This window comes from Aulonocara sp. 'chitande type north' Nkhata Bay, linkage group LG9 (assembly GCF_057382095.1).
Source record: "Aulonocara sp. 'chitande type north' Nkhata Bay isolate Kocher_YH1m ecotype deep benthic linkage group LG9, A_spYH_male_GT1.1, whole genome shotgun sequence".
Taxonomy (NCBI): domain Eukaryota; kingdom Metazoa; phylum Chordata; class Actinopteri; order Cichliformes; family Cichlidae; genus Aulonocara; species Aulonocara sp. 'chitande type north' Nkhata Bay.
In genome coordinates, this window is record NC_141352.1 from 4809746 (window position 1) to 4825786 (window position 16041).

General features: G+C 46.7%; 1 protein-coding gene and 2 pseudogenes across 1 annotated transcript; 1 reads left to right on the forward strand and 2 right to left on the reverse strand.

Moving 5' to 3' along the window:
* Positions 1–2728: 2728 nt before the first annotated feature.
* LOC147321462 (zinc finger protein 862-like) lies at positions 2729–12376 on the reverse strand (annotated as a pseudogene).
* On the reverse strand, positions 4475–8221 carry LOC147321463 (uncharacterized). The gene is made up of 3 exons (XM_086305234.1): positions 8146–8221; positions 6896–8097; positions 4475–4542 (listed from the first exon to the last, which is right to left on the reverse strand). Exons 2-3 carry the CDS (start codon positions 7977–7979, stop codon positions 4475–4477), a joined length of 1152 nt encoding a protein of 383 aa, XP_086161360.1. The 5' UTR covers positions 7980–8097; positions 8146–8221.
* Positions 10381–11543, forward strand: LOC147321464 (general transcription factor II-I repeat domain-containing protein 2A-like; annotated as a pseudogene).
* Positions 12377–16041: the final 3665 nt, after the last annotated feature.

The window sequence follows — 16041 nt, forward strand, 5'->3', positions numbered from 1 at the left end:
TATCAGGATGAATGTGTGTGAATGTTAGATAGAAAGCACTTAAGCATAGAAAAAAGTGCTTGCATGAATGGGTGAATGAGGCATGTTGTGTAAAGTCCTTTGAGTGCTCTGGGAGAGTAAAAAAAAAAACACTGTGTAAGAATCAGTCTGTTTACCATATTGTGTTGGATGATAAGTTTGAAGTAACATAACATCACACACACTGTTAATACATAATTATGGTCAAAAACTATTAAAAAGAAACTGCATAAATAGATTTAAATATATATGTCAAAGAAAAATAAGGAAGCATATTTTGCTATATAAATATGTATCTAAAATGGATCTCAGGTTCTCTAAAGAACCTAGTTAATATTTCATGTTCAAATGTGTAATATTGATTGTATGTGGACAATCCTGTTTTTCATATAATTAATCTAATAATTTCAGATGACAGAGAATTACAAATTAAAAAACAACAATACCCATTTGATTGAAATCAGGGTGAAATCAGAGTTGTTGAACTTCAGCTCTTCAAAGAGCTGCTGAAAGTTTGGAACCTAGAGTGTTTCTTGAGTTTTGGCACCAACAGAGAAAAGTCCCAAAGCTTCCTGCGTTGTTTACTCATTGACTTCCTCTTCAGTGCCTATACTAGTTCACTTTAAAGTACATAAGATCTATACATCCAATACTTTTGTACTTAGAACACCTGAGGGGGGAAAACACTAAAGTAAAAACAGTAAGTGCATGTGTTTGTCTTACTATACCAAATTGACAACATATGAGGAAAAAACTGAAACTCCCTCTAATTTCTGATGACTGATAAGGAAGTTGCCGGTTCACATTTAGCTCCACATAAAAAAAGAAAAAGTAAAACAAAGCAAAACAGGTCAACACAACAAACAAAACATGTCTTTCACACCACCTGGGAAATGGCTTAACAGTGTACTCTGTGGGCTGCTTTTAATTCATTTTATGCAATTCTTTCCAAGCATGAAAAACTGCACACTGTTAGATAGCACATCTGCTTTCCTGTTTTCATAAATTTCATTATCACAGAACACAGTGTCATTCTGTGCGATATTTAGTGCCATTAATACCATGATGCACAGTGAAAAGGACTGTCAGACATCCCTATGTTTGACGTGCAGTGTTGTAACCTGAGCAAATGTATCATGTTTATGGAATAGGTAGGAACTGATACCCTCGGGTTTTATACATGTGAAGTCTACTGAACCAAAGTATGTTAAAACACCTGTTTAGGTATGTCATTGCAAAGCTGGGTTAAAGGTAACTTTAACAGCTATCAGTGTATCAGCCATCAGTGGGCTACAAAACCACAGCTGGAATGTTTTGGGGGTTGATGTGCAACAGCTTATCCTAGCTGCTTGAGCGCAATGGCTTAAGCTCAAGCACACTTTGGTTTTCCAACATGACAATAATCATAAACTTACCAGCATATGTGGTTCACAAAAACAAAAATGAAGGTTTGTGAATGGTGTAGTCTGGACTTAAATTCAATTGACATGATTTAGCGTGATCTTAAACAGGCTGTTCATGCTCGACAAGCCTTCAGTGTGGCTGAATTTATTTATAAAAAGTTCTACAGTGGGCTAAAATTCCTCCTTGCAGCTCTTCCTGCCAAGGGTAACACAGAGGGTCCAAGTAGATTTAGGTTTTTTCCCTTGATAAATAAATACATCATTTAATATTTGCATTTTGAATTTACTGGAATTATTTTTGTCTAACATTAAAATTTGTTTGAAACATGTAAGTGTGACTAACGTGCAAAAAAGTAAGAAATCAGAAAGCTAAATAGATTTTCACAGAACATGCTTATGCAGAGTCAGAGTGTTATTGAAACACAGCAGAACAACAAGCAAATGAAATTGATGATGTTCAAAAAATCCAAATATCATGGCCATGGCTTGGAACATATGAAACTTCCTTCAGCCTGGAAACAACACAAAGTTGTCATCCTCCTCATCAACTGTCCACCCTGCATCATGTCCAGCAGCTGGAAAGAAAAAGGAACAAAAAGAAACATAGTGGTTTGACTTATCACTACTACTAATGTGGCTGCAAAGCAAAATAAATGAACAGCAACACTGAACTTAATTAAAACTTTAGACCAGGGGTCGGCAGCCCCGGGAAGGGCTAACTGATGGCACAACCAATGTTCCCTCTAATTTTTCATGTGTGTGAGCAAACTCACAGACTCCCTGAGCGGACCCTTGGACCACTGTGAGCGACATTAGATGTGTACAATGTGGTGACGACAGCATGCATCCATCAAAGTTACATGGTTTATAAAAAGAGCCAAATTACAGCATTTACATTTCTGTTAGAATACCTTTAATTAAGAGCTTTAGCCCACTTACAGTGAAAATTACAAAAATCTTTTTTTAATAATGACCTGTGCACTATGTCAACGCTATTGGAAGTATGAATATTTAACTTTAACTATGGCAAAACATGAACTGCCAACCAAATCAAGCCTATTATGAACTCCAATTTTTGAAACTTAATATTTTTATTATAAAGCTTGTGTTATGATGAGCATGAGCCAGTCTATGAAGCTCCTGGTCCTCCTGTCCTACTGCGGTCTGGGAGACAGTCCTACTGTCCTGTAACTCTTTGTCTGCAAAATACAGTATATAATGACACAATTATTTGCATTTCTAATACTCATAAACTAGTGACAGTATTTAATGATTAATATCCATAAATGAAAACTCAATAAATGACACTAGATGAGTAGTAAACTTATTAAGAGCTTAAATTTCACCTTATTTTTCCCGTCTGTCCTTCTCACGTCGTCCAGGTTGATGGCTTCGTCTGCTTGCAGCTTTGACGTTATGCGCATCAGCTGGTCCAAATGGTCCGCCTCAAGACGATTTCTGGATGCTGTTTTGAGACGATTCATTAAACTAAAGCCTCTTTCGCAATCTGCACTGGATGCTTGAAATATAGCACAAATATCCACAAGCTGTGAGATGTGTTTTAGCTCTTCACATTTTAGCATTGCAGCCACCATATCTGAGAATGTGCTGATTGACCCATGTTTAAGTTTGTGCCTCATTATGTACTTGAAATCAGAATATTCACTGTTTATGACCTCCACTGAATGTGGAGGGCGGAGAATGGCCTCGTACTTCTTTGCCAGTGTGGCAATGTCTCCTGCTCCATACTCAAAGCTGATGTCTGAGGTCAATGCCTCAATGTCAAATGCAGACCACTCCTTTAATTCAGCCTCTTTAATTCATCCTCTGGAAAACGAGCATCCGAGTCATCACAAAGCTTACGAATAACACGAGTAATCTCACTGGTATTCCTGCCATCAGCAGATAAGGCCCTCATCGCCTCTATGACACGGTCACTCCACTTAACATCCTTTTCCTCTGTCAAGTATTGGCAACGCAACTTCTCAATCTTTGCTCTTGCCAAGCAGTGCCCTTCAGTCAGGTTGCATCTTTGAAAAGAAAGACACAGGTGTGCCAGCTCACCCAAAACATCTCCCAGAGCGGTGAGAGTAACCTTGAAGTTTGAATCGGTTAGCTTTTTGTAACAGTAATTTGCCACTGGATGTCTGTTATCACTGGATTCTCTCTTGCAGTATTCTTTCAGCACAGTGTAGTTCCTCAGCATTCACAGCTTGGTGACGCGACAGCCATCGCACTTCACTCAGAGGCCTGAATGACAGTGCATCCTCATCAAGAACCTTTGCTAGTTCTTCCAATTTTCCCCTACTTACAGTGGATCTAGAGAAAGTGGAGTAAACAGTTCTAAGAAGAGTTTCCACATCACGCATCAAAGGTACATCTTTCCACGCATCATCAATGCCCAAGTCCTTTCTATGGGCTACACAGTGCTGTTCAGTTAAGTGTGGTATTTTCCGCTTTAATAAAGCTGCAACTCCGTTGTGCTTTCCTAGCATTACTGAGGCACCATCAGAGGTCAGCATCACCATTCTCTGAATGTCTAGTTCAGGCATGGGCAAACTACGGCCCGGGGGCCACATGCGGCCCGTTAAACGTTTTGATCCGGCCCGCCAAACTTGAAAAAAATTTAATAAATTAACCTTGTTAATGTTTTATTTCCCCTGCAATTCTGATGTTTCCTCACTAGATGGCGCACTCTAGATATATTGGCTTTCTTGAGGTGAAGCGCAGGCCTATTACTCCACGTTTGCACTTTACCCTGTGACCCACCGACCCTCTATGAAGATGAGCGTACCCAAGAAAAGGAAAGTGGACAGAGAATGTTGAGTGTTCAAAAAGGAGTGGACAACTAAATATTTTTTCACTGAACACCGATCATCTGCTGTTTGCCTGATATGCCAAGAAACTGTGGCGGTTTTTAAACAGTATAATATTAGCCGTCACTTTGCCACAAAGCACGCTAATTATGCTAGCAAGCTCTCAACAAAAGAACGGGAAGCTGCTGCTGAGAAGTTGGCAGCTAATTTGAAGGCTCAGCAAAGTCAAACTGCCATTCAAGAGTCAAGTACCAAGGCCAGTTTTATGCTTTCATTCAAAATAGCAAAGGCCAGCAAACCACTGTCTGAGGGCGAGTTTTTAAAAGAATGTATGGTAGAGACAGCAGATACAGTGGGGCAAAAAAGTATTTAGTCAGCCACCGATCGTGCAAGTTCCCCCACTTAAAATGATGACAGAGGTCAGTAATTTGCACCAGAGGTACACTTCAACTGTGAGAGACAGAATGTGAAAAAAAATCCATGAATTCACATGGTAGGATTTGTAAAGAATTTATTCGTAAATCAGGGTGGAAAATAAGTATTTGGTCACCTCAAACAAGGAAAATCTCTGGCTCTCACAGACCTGTAACGTCTTCTATAAGAAGCTTTTCTGTCCCCCACTCGTTACCTGTATGAATGGCACCTGTTTGAACTCATCATCTGTATAAAAGACACCTGTCCACAGCCTCAAACAGTCAGACTCCAAACTCCGCCATGGCCAAGACCAAAGAGCTTTCGAAGGACACCAGGAAAAGTATTGTAGACCTGCACCAGACTGGGAAGAGTGAATCTACAATAGGCAAGCAGCTTGGTGTGAAAAAATCAACTGTGGGAGCAATCATCAGAAAATGGAAGACATACAAGACCACTGATAATCTCCCTGGATCTGGGGCTCCACGCAAGATCTCATCCCGTGGGGTCAAAATGATCATGAGAACGGTGAGCAAAGATCCCAGAACCACACGGGGGGACCTGGTGAATGACCTGCAGAGAGCTGGGACCAAAGTAACAAAGGTCACCATCAGTAACACACTACAACGGCAGGGAATCAAATCCCGCAGTGCCAGACGTGTTCCGCTGCTGAAGCCAGTGCATGTCCAGGCCCGTCTGAAGTTTGCCAGAGAGCACATGGATGATACAGCAGAGGATTGGGAGAATGTCATGTGGTCAGATGAAACCAAAGTAGAACTTTTTGGTATAAACTCAACTCGTCGTGTTTGGAGGAAGAAGAATACTGAGTTGCATCCCAAGAACACCATACCTACTGTGAAGCATGGGGGTGGAAACATCATGCTATGGGGCTGTTTTTCTGCCAAGGGGACAGGACGACTGATCCGTGTTAAGGACAGAATGAATGGGGCCATGTATCGTGAGATTTTGAGCCAAAACCTCCTTCCATCAGTGAGAACTTTGAAGATGAAACGAGGCTGGGTCTTCCAACATGACAATGATCCAAAACACACCGCCCGGGCAACAAAGGAGTGGCTCCGTAAGAAGCATTTGAAAGTCCTGGAGTGGCCTAGCCAGTCTCCAGACCTCAACCCCATAGAAAATCTGTGGCGGGAGTTGAAAGTCCGTGTTGCTCGGCGACAGCCCCAAAACATCACTGCTCTCGAGAAGATCTGCATGGAGGAATGGGCCAAAATACCAGCTACTGTGTGTGCAAACCTGGTAAAGACCTATAGTAAACGTTTGACCTCTGTTATTGCCAACAAAGGTTATGTTACAAAGTATTGAGTTGTATTTTTGTTATTGACTAAATACTTATTGTCACGGAGCGCTGTGCGGCAGGCAGGAGTAGGACCCAAAATGCAGGACTCACAGGCACGAGGGAATGAACTCAAAACTCAGCTTTATTCGCTGGCAGAACAGACATATAAACTAAACCAAACTGGGAAACCATAAACTAAGAACTCACAGAGAGACACACAGGGAGATCCACACAGCAAGAGGGACGACGTCACGCTGAACAGAGGGAGACGCAGACAGAAATACACAGAGGGTTAACGAGGGGAGTGGGAACACACGGGGAACACAGGTGACACTGATAGCCATAACGAGACAGGGCGGGGTGAACTGAACACTGACGGGAGAGGTGAAACAGGGAGCACAGAGGTTCAGACAGGAGGAGAGAGAGCACGAGTAGAACACCAACATAACAGGCAGGGGAGACACGGAATAAACACGAAAGGGGACGAGGGCTCATAAATACATAGAGGGGCACACAGGGAGACATGAAGGGCAAGGGATCAAAACTAGAAGCCATAGAATAAATCACACAAGTACAATAATACGAAAATCACAAAGAACTAAAAACGCTGGGTCAGGAGACCCAGGACCGTGACAGTACCCCCCCCTCAAGGGCTGGCTCCAGACAGCCCAAACACAGAAAAACAAAACCAAACAGAAAACAACCCAGGGCGGGCGGCGGGGGCCCAGGACGGAGGGCTCGGAACAGAAAACAAAGAGCACAGAAAACACCGGAGCCCAAGAAAACAACCCAAAACACAGAGCAGTTCAGGGGGCCGACCGTGCGGAAGGCAACGGCGGAGACGCGGAAACAGTTCAGGAGGCCGACCGTGCGCAAGGCAACGGCGGAGACGCGGAAACAGTTCAGGAGGCCGACCGTGCGCAAGGCAACGGCGGCGACGCGGAAACAGTTCAGGAGGCCGGCCGTGCGCAAGGCAACGGCGGCGACGCGGAAACAGTTCAGGAGGCCGACCGCGCGGAAGGCAGCGGCGGCCCTCCAGTCCCAGGCGTGCCGGCCATGGCCCGGTGGGCGCAGGGCCAGACGAGGCAGCTGATGAGGATGCTGGACCAGACGAGGCAGCTGAAGAGGAGGCTGCGGCAGACGAAGGCTCTGAAGAGGAGGCTGCGGCAGACGAAGGCTCTGAAGAGGAGGCTGCGGCAGACGAAGGCTCTGAAGAGGAGGCTGCGGCAGACGAAGGCTCTGAAGAGGAGGCTGCGGCAGACGAAGGCTCTGAAGAGGAGGCTGCGGCAGACGAAGGCTCTGAAGAGGAGGCTGCGGCAGACGAAGGCTCTGAAGAGGAGGCTGCGGCAGACGAAGGCTCTGAAGAGGAGGCTGCGGCAGACGAAGGCTCTGAAGAGGAGGCTGCGGCAGACGAAGGCTCTGAAGAGGCTGCGGCAGACGAAGGCTCGGAGGCCGGGCCAGGCGAGGTTGCAGAGGCTGAGGCCGGGCCAGGCGAGGTTGCAGAGGCTGAGGCCGGGCCAGGCGAGGTTGCAGAGGCTGAGGCCGGGCCAGGCGAGGTTGCAGAGGCTGAGGCCGGGCCAGGCGAGGTTGCAGAGGCTGAGGCCGGGCCAGGCGTAGCAGAAGCACAGGCGGATGTAGCCGGGCCAGGTGATGACGAGGCGGTCGCAGATGGCGGCTGGACAGGCTCCTCGGGCCCTCCAGCTGATGCGGCGTGAGGCTGAACGGGCCCCTCGGACCCTCCAGCGGAGACAGGAGGCTGAACGGGCCCCTCGGACCCTCCAGCGGAGACAGGAGGCTGAACGGGCCCCTCGGACCCTCCAGCGGAGACAGGAGGCTGAACGGGCCCCTCGGACCCTCCAGCGGAGACAGGAGGCTGAACGGGCCCCTCGGACCCTCCAGCGGAGACAGGAGGCTGAACGGGCCTCTCGGACCCTCCAGCGGAGACAGGGAGGTGCTGGCCGGGCTCACTGGAACCCCCAGCGGACGAGGTAGATGGCGGCGTGGGAGCCGCGGAGTCCTGGATGAGCTCATCCGAGCTTCCAGCAGGAGCTGAAGTAGAGCCAGAGAGGATTGGGACCCCGGGCTCAATGTTAAGCTGGCTAGAAAACCGCACTGCTACGGGGAACTGGGCCAAAGGTTCAGGTGCGAGCTGAGCTGCTGGACACACGGGGACCTGAGCTGCTGGACACACGGGGACCTGAGCTGCTGGACACACGGGGACCTGAGCTGCTGGACACACGGGGACCTGAGCTGCTAACGGTGGAGAAGTAAATGACTTCACAGGGGAATGAACTAGAGGTAGTGACGGTTGTGGTGCTGGTGGTTGAGTGGGTGACTGTGCTAAAGGAGGCTGCACTGGGGACACCGGAGACTGCACTGGGGACACCGGAGACTGCACTGGGGACACCGGAGACTGCACTGGGGACACCGGAGACTGCACTGGGGACACTGGAGACTGCACTGGGGACACTGGAGACTGCACTGATGGTTGTAGTGGAGGTGTAACGGGTGAAGGAGTGACTGAAGTGGCTGTGGGTCGGACGGCTAGTGGCTCAGCTACAGGGTATGGCAACGGCAGGGCTATGGGTTGAATGACTGGCTGAGTAGCAGCCTGAGTGGCTGGGTGTAGTGACGGTTGTGGTGGAAGAGAAACAGGTGGCAGTGTGGATGATGGAGCTAAGGGCGACTGAGTGGCAGACCGAACTGATGACTGAAGCGATGGTAGAGGTGAAAATGGAGCTTGTGGTGGAGTTAATGGCTGAGCTAACGGGGACACAGGAGACTGAACTGAGGGTGGCTGCGAGGGAGCTAACGGAGCTGTGAAGGACTGCGAGGGAGCTGGCTGAGCTGGGACGGGCTGCGAGGGAGCTGGCTGAGCTGGGACGGGCTGCGAGGGAGCTGGCTGAGCTGGGACGGGCTGCGAGGGAGCTAACTGAGCTGGGACGGGCTGCGAGGGAGCTAACTGAGCTGGGACGGGCTGCGAGGGAGCCGACTGAGCTTCTGGTAGCACAACAGGTGAATTAGAAGGCTGAATGTCCGGCTGTGGGGTGGCGCGTCGGCGGCGTGAATGCCGTTTCTTTTTCCCCGCAGATGGCTCCAAAGGGCCGGGAAAAACCACATCCGGCCGGTGAAACTGACGCGGCTGCTCCAGGGTGGCTGTTGTCTGTTGCTGCTGGGCCAAGTCTGATATTTCCCGAGTTCGCGCCGCCTCCCGGGCGTTATTCAAATTGGCCAATAGGTCCAAACATCCACTGACCTGGCGGAGATGAGAATTTCCTTTGAGGATTGCTTCGATAGCATTTATCCCCACAATCTTGGCCCTTGTATTGGAAGTGTGAGTTATCCACTCGACTAGGCGTTGGACACGTATCAGATCGCTCTCCCCGGGTAAGTCTGCTGGGTCCATATCTGGTGACGTCGTACTGTCACGGAGCGCTGTGCGGCAGGCAGGAGTAGGACCCAAAATGCAGGACTCACAGGCACGAGGGAATGAACTCAAAACTCAGCTTTATTCGCTGGCAGAACAGACATATAAACTAAACCAAACTGGGAAACCATAAACTAAGAACTCACAGAGAGACACACAGGGAGATCCACACAGCAAGAGGGACGACGTCACGCTGAACAGAGGGAGACGCAGACAGAAATACACAGAGGGTTAACGAGGGGAGTGGGAACACACGGGGAACACAGGTGACACTGATAGCCATAACGAGACAGGGCGGGGTGAACTGAACACTGACGGGAGAGGTGAAACAGGGAGCACAGAGGTTCAGACAGGAGGAGAGAGAGCACGAGTAGAACACCAACATAACAGGCAGGGGAGACACGGAATAAACACGAAAGGGGACGAGGGCTCATAAATACATAGAGGGGCACACAGGGAGACATGAAGGGCAAGGGATCAAAACTAGAAGCCATAGAATAAATCACACAAGTACAATAATACGAAAATCACAAAGAACTAAAAACGCTGGGTCAGGAGACCCAGGACCGTGACACTTATTTTCCACCCTGATTTACGAATAAATTCTTTACAAATCCTACCATGTGGATTCATGGATTTTTTTTTCACATTCTGTCTCTCACAGTTGAAGTGTACCTCTGGTGCAAATTACTGACCTCTGTCATCATTTTAGGTGGGGGAACTTGCACAATCGATGGCTGACTAAATACTTTTTTGCCCCACTGTATTTTGTGCCCGGAGACGAATGACAAATTTGAGAAAATCAGTTTATCACGGCGGACAGTGACTAGCCGTGTAGAACTAATAGATGAAGATATCACCAGCATATTAAACAAAAAGGCAAAGTCATTCACTTTTTATTCTTTAGCACTGGATGAAAGCAACGATGTCAAAGACACTGCTCAGCTCCTCATTTTTATCCGAGGAATCAACAAAACTTTTGAAATAACGGAGGAGTTTTTGACAATGGAGTCTCTGAAAGGACAAACACGGGGAGAGGACTTGTTTGAACGAGTGTCTGCTGCCATCGAAAACATGAAGCTTCCCTGGAGTAAGCTTGTTAACGTCACCACAGATGGATCTCCGAATTTAACGGGAAAAAACGTTGGCCTGCTCAGGAGAATCCAGAATAAAGTGAAAGATGAAAACCCTGACCAGGATGTCATTTTCCTCCACTGCATCCTCCACCAGGAATCTCTATGTAAATCGGTGTTACAGCTGAATCATGTTGTGAATCCTGTGGTGAAACTCGTCAACTTCAGCACCGTCAGTTCATTGCGTTCCTGGAGGAAACTGATGCGGATCACCAGGACCTGCTTTATCACTCCTGTGTTCGCTGGTTGAGTTTGGGCGAAGTGTTTCAACGAGTGTGGGAGCTCAAAGAGGAGATTGGCGTGTTTTTGGAGCGGCAGGGGAAGACTGATGAATTTCCTGAGCTGAGCAACAACAGCTGGATGTGTGACTTTGCGTTTGCTACGGACGTATTTTCACACTTGAATGAGCTCAACGTGAAACTGCAGGGGAAGGAGCTGTTTGTGCATGACATGCACACAAACGTGAAAGCCTTCAAATCCAAGCTGGCTTTATTCTCTAGGCAGATTTTGAACAAGTCATTCACTCATTTTCCTACACTAGCCACGCTGAAAGAGGCCGGAGCAAAAGTAAAGAAATACAGTGAGTCACTGGATGCACTGCACGGAGAATTCTGCCGTCGGTTTTTGGATTTCGATAAAATTGACAAGTCACTCCAATTGGTGGCCTTTCCTCTGTCACAAGACCCCGAAACAGCTCCAGAGGAGCTTCAGCTCAAACTCATCGACCTTCAGTCCGACCCTGCCTTAAAAGAGAAGTTCAGCTCTCTGAAACTAAATGACTTCTATGCTTCACTCAATGATGCCGCGTTTCCAAATCTAAGGCGAAAAGCGCAGATGATGTTGGCTTTGTTCGGCTCTACCTTCGTGTGTGAACGGACATTCAGCGTCATGAACATCAACATCAACAAAGCCAGCCACAGATCCAAGTTAACAGACCTACACCTCAGATCTATCCTGAGAATCGCCACAACAAAACTAACTCCAGACTTTGATGCGCTGGCTAAAAAAGGAGACCAACAACACTGCTCCCATTAAAATGTGTGTCTCTCCGTGATACGCACGTTGTTAAAATGAACAGTGCGCGCAGATCAAATATAACGCTTCACAGACTGACTTGCTGCAATTGTTTTGTTCTTGCACTGGTCGTTGTTGACTTTTGGCACCGGGGAAACAAATTGAATAAAAGGAACAGGACAAGTACATCTGCATCTCCTACCATTTTTGAGAAAAAAAAAAAAAGAGAGAGTCAGAAGGAGAGTGATGGTGATATCCTGAAGGATAACAGAACCTTCAGTGCTTTAAAATAAAAATGTTCATTTATTTGATTTTCAGTGTTTAAAGACTCATTTTGAAGTCAGAGATTTTATTGTAACGCTTTTCTTCATTTTCATTGGAAATTAAAGCACATGTTTTCTCCATATCCCAAGATGTGTATTTTTCCCCCAATGAGGTGATGTTTTCAAAGCATGCCCTCTATCTGATCCTGTTCCGGCCCCTTTGTCAAATATTAGAACTCAATGTGGCCCACGAATCTAAAAGTTTGCCCACCCCTGGTCTAGTTCGTGCTTGGTGTAAAACTGAGTTATTGCCTGCACAATATCCTGAGCCGTGCATGCTGTCAGCTGGATGATGCCACCAAACACAGTTTTATGGTTGACGTTATTTTCCTCCCTGTATTTAATATACAGGACTAGCATTTTGTGCACTGTTATGTCTGTGCTCTCATCTATGATCAGGGTGTGCCGAGGTGCATTTTTAACTTCACACATTGTCTCATTCTGCACTACTTCATTAATTGAATTCACAAAATTGGATTGGATCAACTGGTCCCTAAATGCTGGAGCCACAGCTGTAAAGCTGCTGGTCATGATGTCGTTTTGGATATGTGGTGAGAGGGAAACATGAAGATGAAACCAGGAGATGTCCTTACTGGATCATCAGAGCTGAATAAGTGATGGAGAAACAGGTTTGCCTTTTAGGTGACAGGAATGAGTTGAAGGGAAGTTATGAACTGTTTCTGAGAGACAAATAACACCAGGATCCTTTTCTAAGCAGCTGACAGCTGGTAACTGTGCAGGGGCGGGTCTAGCAAAGTTTTGCCAGGGGATCATGTAGGGCATAAACAGGGAGAGGGGGGCACAAAGACATACTTTTCTTTCTTATTCTCATTTAAAATCTCTAGCTTTTAATAAATAATTATCTGAATCTTACAAACAAAGTTATAATCTGATGCAAAATGCAAAGAAATCATCTGACAATCTGCTTCAGGAGCTGTCCGCTCAGTGCAGCATCAGCACCGGAAATACAAAGATACTGTCACGGACCTGGTTCCAGGGACTCGGGGTCCATGAGCAGTGTGGACTATTATTATTGTTATTATTATCATCATTATTATTATTATTATTTGAGGGTTGTGTCTTCTGTACTGCTGCTGTCCTGTGTTCCTTGTTTGTGTACTGGCAGGTGTGTATGGGTGTGTGCGTGTGTGCGTGTGTGTGTGTGAGGGTGCGGTCATGACAGGCACTTTCAGGCCTGGTGGATGTGGCCCTGCCAGCTGACCGGTCACACCCAAGGACTGTAACGCACACCTGGCGCTGATCAAGCCTCATTGGAGGAGCTACTTTAGAGTGTGGTAGAGCTCTCTCCGACGCTGGATCGTTCAGTGACTACCCGTCAGTGTTTTCAGTCTAATCAAGTGAGTGCTAGTCTGTCGCTGTTCAGAGGTGTGTTAACAGCTGCCTCTGTGGATTTTCCAGCAGGAGTGCGGAAACGGGAGGGCAGCGAGCACACGTATCACGGGAGCGGAGACACAGAGCACGAGAAGCTGGAGAAATACCAAGGGCTCAGAGAAGAGCTCGAGAGGATGTGGAGGGTGAAGGTAACAGTGGTCCCCGTGGTAATCAGAGCACTAGGTGCGGTGACTCCCAAGCTAGGCGAGTGGCTCCAGCAGATCCCGGGAATAACATCGGAGATCTCTGTCCAGAAGAGCGCAGTCCTGGGAACAGCTAAGATAAGGACCCTCAAGCTCCCAGGCCTCTGGTAGAGGACCCGAGCTTGAAGGATAAACCGCCCGCAGGGGTGTGCTGGGTGTTTTTTTTTTAATATATATATATATATGATGGCGCCTGTGTTTGGCTTTGCCGCTGCTGGGTGCAGTTTGTCACGCTCTTTCGTCGTGCTGTTTTTCTCTGCTCTGCTGTTTTCTATTTGTATCAATGATGTTACTGGCTGCCTTGGTTTATGATCATTTGACGCTGTTATCCATCCGATCTCCAATGATGGCTCAAGATGTCTCATCCTCCTCCTCCTTTGACACTTTCCATCCTCCGCACTTTCCTCCACACTCCTTTGGCACTTTCCATCCTCCGCCAGTGGCTGGATCCTCGACCAGCGTCCTCAGCGTTCCCCGCAGACCACGGAGAAGGAGAGGAAGAAGAGCAGGTATCCAGGTGAAGCTTAGGCTTTTCTGGCGGCGGGGTCTGACTGGAAAGCGATGTCGAGCATGCTTTGTTACCTATGGCTCAGAACAGCTCCATGGAGAGGAATTTGTTTTCCACGTCCCTGCTTGGATATACAGGGCTCTCTGAGACCGTGCTGCCTCAGAAGGGTTCATCCAGCCTCTCCTGCTGACAGGCTTTTCATCCCCTCGGTGAGTGGAATCTACGAGGCTCCGAGTATTTACGTCCTTTAACTCGAGCCTCTGCCAAAAATGATGCTTCCACCCCGCTGAACATGGCGCTTTATAATGCCCGATCATTGACTAATAAATCGTTCGTGCTTAACGATTTTATATCTTCTAAAAAACTGGACTTCTTATTTCTGACCGAGACCTGGCAGTGGGACTTGGACTATTCGTCTCTCATTGAAATGTGCCTGAATGGCTATTCCGTCATCAGCCAGCCTCGGGGATCTGGTCGTGGAGGAGGTCTCGCGGTGGCGTTTCAGGGCCGTTTCAACTGCCGTTCAGTGAAAGTTGGACACTTTCTTTCCTTTGAATTACAGCTTATTAAAATCGGAAGCAAGGATCCTTTTTATTGTGCTGTGGTGTATCGTCCACCCGGCCCGAATAGCTTGTTTTTATCGGAGTTTAGCGACTTCCTGTCCTCTACTATGAGGTTGTCCAGACTGCTTTTAGTTGGGGATTTTAACATACATGTTGATGATGACTCCGACCTCTTTGCCAGAGGTTTTATCAACATTATGGGTTCTTTTCATTTTACCCAGCATGTGTCCGGCCCGACACATAACAAAGGACACACACTGGACCTTGTTTTTACTTTGGGTTTGAATATTGATTCTATTTGTTCTGAGGACATTTTTATCTCTGATCATCACTGTATTCTTTTTAACATGTCTTTTCATGAGCCTTTGTCTCCTGTTCATCGGACAATTATCTCGCGCATCATAACTTCCTCCACAGCGGAGAATTTCTCGGATGCTTTTAATTTAACACTATCCACGCAAAATGGCGTTGATTTCTTAACAGATCTATTTAATAACCATTGTTTTTCGATTTTAGATGAAATCTGTCCGGTTAAAATGAGACCCGTTTCTGTTTCCAAGTCCTTACCCTGGCTAAATGACAACATCCACTCCATAAAACGTGATTGTCGTAAAGCTGAGCGCTTATGGAGGAAAACTCAATTAACTGTTCATCTCCTTTACTTAAAGGATCTTTTAGCCTCTTTTAACAATGCAATTAGAGATGCGAGGGCTGCTTATTTTTCTCATCTGGTTGCAAAGAGGAGAGGTAATCCTAAGGTATTATTTGACACTATTACTGATATTATTACTCCTGCTCCACCTGCTGCCATTATTTCTTCTAATAAAGACTGCGAAACATTTCTTTCTTTCTTTCAAGAAAAAAATTAGTAATGTAAGGAAAAAATTGTCCCCATCAGCATCTGCATTGTCAGTTCCTACGCCAGCTCGGCCTGTCGTTTTAGAAAGCTTTTTACCCTTCTCACTATCAGAGCTGGAAAAAATAGTTAATGCAACAAAAGCATCCTGTTCACTCAACATTTTACCCGCATCGTTATTCAAAAATGTCTTCCACTCTATTGGTCCCTGTGTGCTCACCATAATTAACACCTCACTGGGATCTGGTAAAGTCCCTGCTTATTTTAAAACTGCTGTTATACACCCCCTGTTAAAAAAGCCAATGCTGGACCCATCTCTCACGAGCAATTACAGACTGTCGTGGTTCGGATTTTGAGGAAGAGACATACAGTACGACTGAAAGTCCATAGTGGGTCAACACAAATGATTTTATTAAAACACATATATGTGGTGAAGATGGGCTCTGCAAAACATCAGCCTCGATCTCCCGCCTGACAATAGGTGGGTGTGATATTTATACTTATGATGACCAGTGACTCGCCTCACCGCAGATGAAAAACAACATGCCTGTTCCGGTAATTCTATGTCAGGAGATATTCTAAAACAGAACAGTTTCTTTCTCAGTTCCTCCACCGCCTCCCAGATGCATCCTGTTATTACACTTTTCTAGACTTACACAACATTTGCAATCAGT